The sequence below is a fragment of the Biomphalaria glabrata genome, chromosome 3 (genome assembly GCF_947242115.1).
Source record: "Biomphalaria glabrata chromosome 3, xgBioGlab47.1, whole genome shotgun sequence".
NCBI lineage: Eukaryota > Metazoa > Mollusca > Gastropoda > Planorbidae > Biomphalaria > Biomphalaria glabrata.
The window spans coordinates 20,992,385-21,003,772 of record NC_074713.1 but is presented as its reverse complement, the minus strand read 5'-3'; the positions used below and the strand labels follow the sequence as shown (position 1 = coordinate 21,003,772).

Sequence of the window (11,388 nt, the reverse complement as noted above, 5' to 3'; positions counted from 1 at the left end):
CTTGCTCCATTAGTGGTGTCACAAATCTTGTTCACTGAGTGTTGCGTAATTCTCTGAGTGTTTGTATGTTGGTTAAACTGTAATTTAACTTTAATATGTCGGTTTGACTGTCAATTAGATTTAGTTCTGTGTGATAGTGAGACGGTAAATTAAGATTCCAAGTTCAATACGTCGAAAAATACTGATGAAGTTGGAAGTATTCTCAGATCTGCTTCAGATGCCCTGTGATTCTCTTCAAATTAAATAAGGCCCTAATCCTAGCCCGTTTTCAAATTGAAGCTGATAACTAATTAGTCTTCAATATTTTCATAAACCAAAAGTAGGCCTATAACCAACAGACAGTTTTACACATTTCTGCTAGGAAAATACGGTTTGTATTGGAACCAAGCTATCTTATAACAAATATAAAATACAATTTTAAATGAGATGCAGACTTGATGCCCTCAGAATTCTCAGGCACTAGGTTACCAACTAATTAGGAAAGACCAAAAAGGTAACCTAGGTTGCAAACCATTCCGGGCAGTTTCAGCTCTTTAGTAAGTTAGCATTCTTAACTATCATTTAGAAGGTCTAATTTAAACTCGATCATTACTGACAGAAGAAAGATTACACTTGACATAAGCCTTTCCGTCCTTCAAACAAATAGACTTTTCTTCTTCTTTTTTATTTGAAATTAATCAATCTCTTTGATAGCTGTTAGATAAAAGATACTGTTAGCGCTCGGATCTATGTATGGCTCATTGCAAAATATATAAATAGATTTACCATTGTATTCTTTGTTATAAATACTTCTTTAAGTAATGTAATATTAATATTTTTGGCCAAAAAAAAAATAAAAAATTATTGTCCAAAGGCTTTAAAGAAAACGAATTCAATTTATTTATTTTAATACATCCGTTCTATTTTTAGCCGGGTCATGTGACCAACCAGAGATGGATCGGAACGCTTGACTTTCACCCAAGGGAGGGTGCTGTTTGTCTGACAATTTCACTTCCTCCTCCCACGCAAAACGTGAGAACTAGAAATCGATGTTATTTAATTCAATTTATTTGATTTCATTCTGGCACTCAACATTTTGGAGGGAAACTGAAGAATGATTTCCTTGTTTGGCGGTAGGGGGGAAAAATCGGCCACAAAAAAAAAGAAATAAAAAAATACACATCCAAGCCAAAGCAGTTTATTCACAAGCCAAACTGGATTAAAATACAAATATCCTAAGTTAAATGTCACCTTCAGAAATGACCAGAGGTAGCAATAAGACTCAATAAGTCCAGTGTTGGAAGCGGCAAGTTAGAATTTCACATGTAGAAAAAAAGATCAAAGGTCAGTGGTGGATGAGCTAAGTAAAATGTTACGTTCAGGAAAGGTCAGAGGTCGAAGAAGGTCGAATGTTGAACAGAGCCAAGTAAAATGTTACGTTCAGGAAAGGTCAGAGGTCGAAGAAGGTCGAATGTTGAACAGAGCCAAGTAAAATGTTACGTACAGGAAAGACGAATGTCGAAGAAGGTCGAATGTTGAACAGGCAAGCAAAATATTTCCTTCAGGAATGATCAGAAGTCAAATAGGGTCCAATCTTGGAAGCGTTAAGTTAAATGCCACATTTAGGAAAGACTGGATTCGACAAGGATTAAGTCTGAAACCTGAAGTTAGAGGTTTAAACCAAAACCGACACGTTTTGAGGTGAAAACAAATGGAAGACGAAATCTCGATGATTCAGACATCTCTTGCAGAGGCGCAGCAACAAAGGCGTTAGGGGGTTCATTGCGCCCAGACCCTCTACTAATAGGGGCCAAAGCGGGCTCTTGTAAGTGAAAAAAAAAATGCTGACTATCGGAATTTAAATATTTGAAGCTATTACGTTCTTTGATTTCAATCTGTATATATTTATTGGTTTTAATGTTTTTGCGTTGGAGAGAAATCGCAAATCAATGTCAATCTATTACTGTAAGTGTAAATGAAATCTATTAAAGAAAGGTAACTCTTAAATTGCCAGTACAGTGTTTTATTCAATTCTAATGTGTTAAATTTCTTAATAATAATATTAATTACTATGGCAATGTGTTCGATTCCGAAGATTAAAGATGAGTGCAGTGTTTCACATCATCATATGACTAAACAAACCCAATTGCAACTTGCATATTTTTCCGCATCTAGTGCAGACCAATCCGTTGTCCGTCGACGGTCTATTTACGTTTTATTTTTGTCTTCTGCCCCTGTCTTTCCTTTGAATCTTAGATGTGTGTCCCGCAGCCTTTGTGAGAGCTCTCCAAATGTCTCTTTCAGTAACTATCTGCTGCAAGCTACTTTACTCTATGCCAGTGAGGGCAAAATGGCGCCTGAGTTGATCCTTATAGGGCTTATGAGAGGCACCTCTCTTACGCCGTTCTCCTCTATGCTCGCCAAAGAAGAAGGCCTTTGGTATGCGGTCGTCTTCCATGTGGGATAAGTGTCCGACCCAGCGCAGCTGTCAAATGGTAATTAGTGGTTCTATACTGTCCACACCGGCCTCTAGCAGAACATAATAATAAAATGTAAACAGTGTAAAAGTGCTCTATTGGATACATTTTTTTTCCTTTCTTTAATATTACCGTATATGTGCACTAGTTGAAAGACATGAATTTATAGTATGAGTTGAGAGTAAATTTAATATCTATTTCATTGTTTCTTGTCACAAAAATCCATTATTTACAAATACAATAACCTACCTAAAAAAAAATAACTACCCCAATTATTAATTGAAAAACTATAAGCGGTAGGTGCCCTCCTAAAATAAACCGGTATGCTTATCATGCTTATAATCGTGAATTCATAAGGTTAATGTTGTGTAACACTCCTCAGCCTAAATGTGTAGATCCAAGTTTGCAAAGTATCTACAAAAAATGTATCCTTCAGGACTGAGCTCAATAGCACAATCGACTTTCTACTGAGTAGGAAAAACATTGATTTATGAATATCATGTCAAACATTGTCAGAATTATTGCATTGTGGGAAGTCTTCAGAAACTTTGGTTTCCTCTGAAGTTCATGTCAAACATTGTCAGGACAATAGCTTTGTGGGAAGTCTTCCTCTGAAGTTGATGTCAAACATTGTCAGGACAATAGCTTTGTGGGAAGTCTTCCTCTGAAGTTGATGTCAAACATTGTCAGGACAATAGCTTTGTGGGAAGTCTTCCTATGAAGTTCATGTCAAACAGTCTGCCAGAACAATTGCTCTCTAGAAAATTTTCAGGTTCCAATAGTCCAGACAAACAATATGCATTCAGAATAATTTAAGATTCAGCATGTGACTCGGAATCCTAGCAACTTGCATGGTTGACCAATGATATTAACTTTTCAAACGACCTAAAGTTTGAGGACCTCGTTTTCGTTGACCCCAGGAGGAACGCGTCAATTTTCTGTTTTGCCTGTCGTGTCTGTCGTTTTCGAGGACATGATTCCTCACATTAGACACATCAAGTTCTACTTGAGTTCAGTCGCACTAAGTTTACCGGAGGGGGCCTCACATCGTATCCTTGAACCCAGGCTACCTTGCTACACCTCTGCCCACACCCCAGAAAAGAAAGTGAGGGAGGCAGGAATTCATTGAGTTTGTAATGAAATACAAAGTAGAGAAAAACATTTCTTTGATAGCATTGGATAATTTTTATAGCAATAGACTATGTTGATAACAGGATAATTTTGATAGCAATGGATTATGTTGATAACAGTGGATTATTTTGATAGCAATGGATTATGTTGATCTTGTTACCAACCTTTCTTTGTTGTTTCAAACATGACAATACATCTTATCTGAACACACACTTTTGTCTCCTGACACACATTAAGTTTTAGAAGTTCTCTCTCACACACACGCACTCTTCTTCGCCTTGGTTGTGAAATGTCAAAGGCGTAGATAAAAAAACCCAACTCTGGTAGTTAAAAATGTTGCCTTCTCTCCCCAGGGGGCAGCAGATCAACAAATGTATTGCCTGAGCGAGCAGTGTGAACACCAGCATAACATGAAGATGTCTCCAAACGTAATGTTCTCTCTTGAGATTAAACAATTTTGTTTTGGGACATTAATTTTTTTTTTTTTTTATAATTACAAGCCACGCTCGAAAATAATCACCAAGATTTGTTTTTCTCAAAACATAACAGTTATTTTTATGGCATCTGGTCAAAGTGAAGGAGCCAAAGCCTTGCTTCCTCTTCAGAATGAAGTTGACAAATGGACAATGTCCTTGTTAAAGAAGATAATAGGAATCATTTTATTCATGTAGTTTACCAAAAGTCAAAGACCAGATGGATTGCCTATCCAAACAAATCCGGCTAGCTTGATGCTCCAGACGATGCTTGCTTTGAGTCATGGGCTAAGATCTAGACTTTTTTTTTCTCTTCTTTTAAACAATTTTTTCCCCTAGTCATAGAGTCCTATAAAATTGTCTTTTATCAATTTTCTAGATGAAACTGACTAGAGACCACCAACCTATATAACACTAAATGAACTATTAATGAGCAACACAATTAAATATTTCATAGTTCCTTCTCTCAAACTCAAGCTAGCTGCGCTAATCCACAAAACAAAATGTTCAGATATTTACTATAGTGTTTAGTTTATTCAAACCAATTCTAAGTATGAAAATAGAAATAATAAAACATAAACATTTCTGCATCAATAATCTCATATGTGGATTTCTGCTGTCAAGAAGAAATAGAAAGTTACATTTAACTAAACAAAGTAATAACATTGACAAAGTAAGTTGACATGGTCAATGAGATCTAATCACAATATCTTCAACTATTAATCACATTTGTGTTGTGAAATGTGAAAACAAAATGTTGAACTAAAAGTTACATTGAAAAGTTTGCTAGCCCTAATATAATAGTGTATACTCTCATAGAGTTGTGAAAGTTTAATCATTTATACTTTATAAAAATGATTTGTAATTGGTAGTTTACATTTGTTTAATTTTTGAAAAGTTACTATAGGAAATGCAAAGTTATTGTTTGAGTCTTAAGAACTAAACAAAAAAAAACAACAAAAAACCCTGTCAAATTTCATTCCAAGGTTACAAAAAAGAAACACATTGTAAAGTTTTGAGGTCATGTTCTACAAACTTTCCAAGCAACCGTTGTAACATTCTGTTGGGTACATTTACTGACCGTAAATTTCAGGCCAACAAGCCTGTTCATAGCGGAAACACAAAACTAAATAGAAACATTTGGCTTGTCTGTAATACTACAATCAACTCTTAAGTGTAAGTATTAGTGACCACTCCTGGCATTGCCATGAAACAAATAACTGGCAATGCTAGAATGTTAATCTTTTGATTAAGGCACTAACTTTGGAAGCATCTGTACTAAGCAATGGACAAAACAAATCTCACTCTATAACTAGTTTGCCTTTGTTCATTCAGAGCAATGTGTCAATCAAATAAGTTCTACAGCAAGCATTGTTTTATGTCAGGACGTCTACATGGACTTATTTCTACTATCTTGACAGAGATTTTGGCTTTCACTGGGCCTGTAATATCAGTAGGTTTTCTTCATTAAACTGTGTGCATGTTTTTGTTGGGGTGGGGAGCTAAGTAATCATGACCAGCAATAAATCTACATAACTATCTATCTATCTATATACATACATTATACATACATATAACAATGGTCACAACATTGTGAGATCAATAGATGGTGGCATTTTTTAAAAAATGTTCCAAAGAAAAATTCATGTTTGATCCTAGCTGAAAATAGTTAAGATTTTATTTCTTTCTTTAAAGTATCACAGAGTTTGTTCACTTACTGATTGGTCATAACACAGAGAAAAAAACAACGTAGTAATAGATTCAATAAGCTTAATCACTACAAATCTTGGCCTTTGAATTTATATTTCATTCTAGCCAACCATCAACACCAACTCCACCCACTGATGACAATTTTGATTATGTCACAACAAAAACAAGGTTATGGGAAGTCAAAAAGGTTTCAAGATTTACACTCCAAAGTTGTGAAGTCTGGTACAAATCTTTTACAGATTATTTCTCCCATGTCCCATTCTCTGATTAAGTTGAAACTTTGAAAAATTATTCATTGTCAAAAACAATACATCAATCTATAAAATAAATTACCAATTAAATAGTGGTGATTAATTAATTATGATCTTAATATATAAAATGGAGATAAATCTGGCAGTATTGAAAGATATGGCAGTAATTATGCAGTTTTTCAAGTTGTTTTTTTTTAATATATTTTGCTTGTTAGTGATAAACATACTTTCCAAGAACACTAAGCAAAAAATATTCTTTTCAGCGAGTTAAATCATACCCCAATTACTAGACACATTGTTACATTACAGACATATATGCATTGATCCATAGTTCTATCTTACTTGTATGTGTGGGCGTTAAATGGTGCAAAACATTCTGAATAGAAAAAAAATTCATAAAAAAAACAAACAAACAACACCAGTGTATATAAGTGAGCTTTTGTTCTGACTTTGTCTAAACTGAGATCTAACATTCCTCACTTAAAGTACTAATGATATATCATGTGCTCTGTTTACTCTGATGTTCATATTATAACTTGATTACTAGATATACATAGATATATGCACTAAAAAAAGACTTCAGACAGGACCGATAACCAGTGCGTCAACAAGGGCGCCTTTGGGGATGTGCGAGGCCCCTGGAGAACTAGCTGGGAGCATCATCAAGACACTGGCGCAGCTCATGCTGAGAAGGCGTGAACTGATCTGATTTCCTGTGGTGTGGGCGGTAGGGGTGGCATCGTCAGCATCCCAGGTCAAGGAAGCTCGGTGGTACTCAGGCCTGGGGTCCAGAATAAGGTCTCTATCCACCTGTAACAAAAACAAAATGTTCATAACAGAGTTTAAAGAAAAAAAAAGATAAAGACTGTAGTTTGTCTATTTATAAAAGTACAGTCCCCAGACTGAAAGGTCCTATAAAATAAAAAAATATCACACACATATTTCTGAATATTTCTATGGTTAATGTAAGGTTATATTGTGAAACTAAAATATGAAATGGAAGTCAGAGAAGTACAATAGAAGCAGTAAAATTACATTCATAGAAGAACTAAATACAAATCCATTCTCAATGAGTACTCAATGAAAAAGTCATATAAGTACTGGATGGAATAAGGCACTAAATGAAAAAGTCCTAGAAGTATTAAATACATAAGTCATAGAAATAGGACAAGAATAAGAAGAAACAATGTCCCTTGCTAGAAATGAAGCTTTCAAGTTTGGAAACGGACCTATTTTAATACAGGATCACAACTAGGAAATAAATAGTCAGGACTTCTTACAGTAAAGCAAGATAAATGGTAACAAGTTCTTAGAGTAGGTACAAGTTTGACCAGATACGCATCGTAATTAGAATGTGGCCACAATGAACATTATGACAATTGAAAGAAGGTGTCAAGAGAAACGAGGTGCTGAAATTCAATTCATTCCCCTGAAACCATGTGGCGTTGACAGAGCCAGGTACATGCAAGAGGAGACAATCCAAATTGTTTAGTCTTACAAACTTTAAAAAAAAAATGTAACAACTTCCAGCGTACACAGCAACGGGGAGAAAACTCTTCGATGCAATAGAAAAAAAAAATCGATGCATTAGAAACCCAATTCTATAAATATTTGAAGGATAATGTATTGTAGAAAACCAAAGGGTGTGTACATTGAATAACTTTACTATAAGACTATAAGTCCATAGAGGAAGTACGCTTGTAACATACTGGCTGCAATCATACGAGAGTCTCTATGTGCATCTTTAGCCAACATCCCCGACAGTATGAACTTATCCTACTTATGTCAGATACCAAATTTGAGTTTGATAGGCAACATGGAAGAGGAATGCATGGGCATTCAATGAAGTATATATTACCATAAGTTTCAGGTGAAACTTTCACTAATGGTGACTTCGAATTTTTTCAACTAACTCGACTAGAGGATTTTCATTTCTGTGGGTCAAAAGGTCTTGAAAGCCGCGTGCACTTGACCCTAATCGTGACATAAGAGCACCACGCGCAAACGTAAACTTTTTGTGCAGGTTTTTTTTCGGACAAGAGGATTTGAGACTCTCAAGCTTTCACTCACATGAAGTTTTATGATGAGAACTCTCTCTACACGACACTACACTCAACACACTGCATGGCGGAATAAAGTTATGATGAGAACTCTCTCTACACGACACTACACTCAACACTGCATGGCGGAATAAAGTTATGATGAGAACTCTCTCTACACGACACTACACTCAACACACTGCATGGCGGAATAAAGTTATGATGAGAACTCTCTCTACACGACACTACACTCAACACTGCATGGCGGAATAAAGTTATGATGAGAACTCTCTCTACACGACACTACACTCAACACACTGCATGGCGGAATAAAGTTATGATGAGAACTCTCTCTACACGACACTACACTCAACACTGCATGGCGGAATAAAGTTATGATGAGAACTCTCTCTACACGACACTACACTCAACACTGCATGGCGGAATAAAGTTATGATGAGAACTCTCTCTACACGACACTACACTCAACACTGCATGGCGGAATAAAGTTATGATGAGAACTCTCTCTACACGACACTACACTCAACACACTGCATGGCGGAATAAAGTTATGATGAGAACTCTCTCTACACGACACTACACTCAACACACTGCATGGCGGAATAAAGTTATGATGAGAACTCTCTCTACACGACACTACACTCAACACACTGCATGGCGGAATAAAGTTATGATGAGAACTCTCTCTACACGACACTACACTCAACACACTGCATGGCGGAATAAAGTTATGATGAGAACTCTCTCTACACGACACTACACTCAACACTGCATGGCGGAATAAAGTTATGATGAGAACTATCTCTACACGACACTACACTCAACACACTGCATGGCGGAATAAAGTTATGATGAGAACTCTCTCTACACGACACTACACTCAACACTGCATGGCGGAATAAAGTTATGATGAGAACTCTCTCTACACGACACTACACTCAACACTGCATGGCGGAATAAAGTTATGATGAGAACTCTCTCTACACGACACTACACTCAACACACTGCATGGCGGAATAAAGTTATGATGAGAACTCTCTCTACACGACACTACACTCAACACTGCATGGCGGAATAAAGTTATGATGAGAACTCTCTCTACACGACACTACACTCAACACACTGCATGGCGGAATAAAGTTATGATGAGAACTATCTCTACACGACACTACACTCAACACTGCATGGCGGAATAAAGTTATGATGAGAACTCTCTCTACACGACACTACACTCAACACACTGCATGGCGGAATAAAGTTATGATGAGAACTCTCTCTACACGACACTACACTCAACACTGCATGGCGGAATAAAGTTATGATGAGAACTCTCTCTACACGACACTACACTCAACACTGCATGGCGGAATAAAGTTATGATGAGAACTCTCTCTACACGACACTACACTCAACACACTGCATGGCGGAATAAAGTTATGATGAGAACTCTCTCTACACGACACTACACTCAACACTGCATGGCGGAATAAAGTTATGATGAGAACTCTCTCTACACGACACTACACTCAACACTGCATGGCGGAATAAAGTTATGATGAAAACTCTCTCTACACGACACTACACTCAACACACTGCATGGCGGAATAAAGTTATGATGAGAACTCTCTCTACACGACACTACACTCAACACTGCATGGCGGAATAAAGTTATGATGAGAACTCTCTCTACACGACACTACACTCAACACACTGCATGGCGGAATAAAGTTATGATGAGAACTATCTCTACACGACACTACACTCAACACACTGCATGGCGGAATAAAGTTATGATGAGAACTCTCTCTACACGACACTACACTCAACACTGCATGGCGGAATAAAGTTATGATGAGAACTCTCTCTACACGACACTACACTCAACACACTGCATGGCGGAATAAAGTTATGATGAGAACTATCTCTACACGACACTACACTCAACACACTGCATGGCGGAATAAAGTTATGATGAGAACTCTCTCTACACGACACTACACTCAACACACTGCATGGCGGAATAAAGTTATGATGAGAACTCTCTCTACACGACACTACACTCAACACACTGCATGGCGGAATAAAGTTATGATGAGAACTCTCTCTACACGACACTACACTCAACACACTGCATGGCGGAATAAAGTTATGATGAGAACTCTCTCTACACGACACTACACTCAACACACTGCATGGCGGAATAAAGTTATGATGAGAACTATCTCTACACGACACTACACTCAACACACTGCATGGCGGAATAAAGTTATGATGAGAACTCTCTCTACACGACACTACACTCAACACACTGCATGGCGGAATAAAGTTATGATGAGAACTCTCTCTACACGACACTACACTCAACACACTGCATGGCGGAATAAAGTTATGATGAGAACTCTCTCTACACGACACTACACTCAACACACTGCATGGCGGAATAAAGTTATGATGAGAACTCTCTCTACACGACACTACACTCAACACACTGCATGGCGGAATAAAGTTATGATGAGAACTCTCTCTACACGACACTACACTCAACACACTGCATGGCGGAATAAAGTTATGATGAGAACTCTCTCTACACGACACTACACTCAACACACTGCATGGCGGAATAAAGGCATACATGGTAGTGTTGCCTAAACCTTGTTAGACCAGGGAGGGCAAACCAATTAGCGGCACACGGGTCATTTCATTTGATTTCTTCCTTTTCGTTTTATTTTTAATGCAAGCCGGCTTCCTGCGTTGTGGAAGGAAGCATCATGGGGCCTGAAATGCCTCGCGGGCCGCAGTTTGGTCATCATTGGCTTAACGGATGGTATTGTATCAGTGTTACTGTCAGAGCGGAGTCAAAACATAACACACTTGTGCTACTTACCTTGACTTTTATCACTGTCCCAAGTGGGTTCGGGCAGCCGGACATCTTCCGAATGGCCGGCACCAGGTACAAATGGCACGTGACTATAGACGAGACTGGGTTGCCAGGGAGACCAAACACAATTTTTGTTTTCCCTTTGTGCTCTAGTGTCGCGAAAGTTGTTGGCTTCCTGCAGAAGAGATGTACGTACACATGTAAGTACAAAGTGTACAAAGTACTTGAGAGGAGGTAGTTAAACTAATATGTAGCATGACATGACGATATGTAACATAAAAACATAACTCAGTTTTTTTTTGTTTTTTTTTTTATTCTAACCAACAACTCAGAGCTAGTCGACGAAGATTGTCGGGTCTTAACGAAAGAAAATGAAGGGACAAAATAATGGGAAAAGGGAAGGGAAGGCTAATATCTTTTTAGTTTTCA

The 11,388-nt window shown here is 37.5% G+C and overlaps 1 protein-coding gene across 2 annotated transcripts in view; it reads right to left on the bottom strand.

Annotated features, from left to right (window-relative positions):
* Positions 1–4,566: 4,566 nt before the first annotated feature.
* The window catches only part of LOC106057036 (gephyrin-like), an 86,910-nt gene continuing 80,088 nt past the window's right edge, over positions 4,567–11,388 (bottom strand). For both annotated transcript variants that reach the window (XM_056023930.1, XM_056023931.1), the window contains exons 16-17: positions 10,966–11,134; positions 4,567–6,831 (exon numbers count right to left, since the gene is read on the bottom strand). In XM_056023930.1, the coding sequence (XP_055879905.1) occupies positions 6,601–6,831; positions 10,966–11,134 (400 nt within the window). In that variant the 3' untranslated portion in view covers positions 4,567–6,600. The remainder of the gene's footprint in view (positions 6,832–10,965; positions 11,135–11,388) is intronic.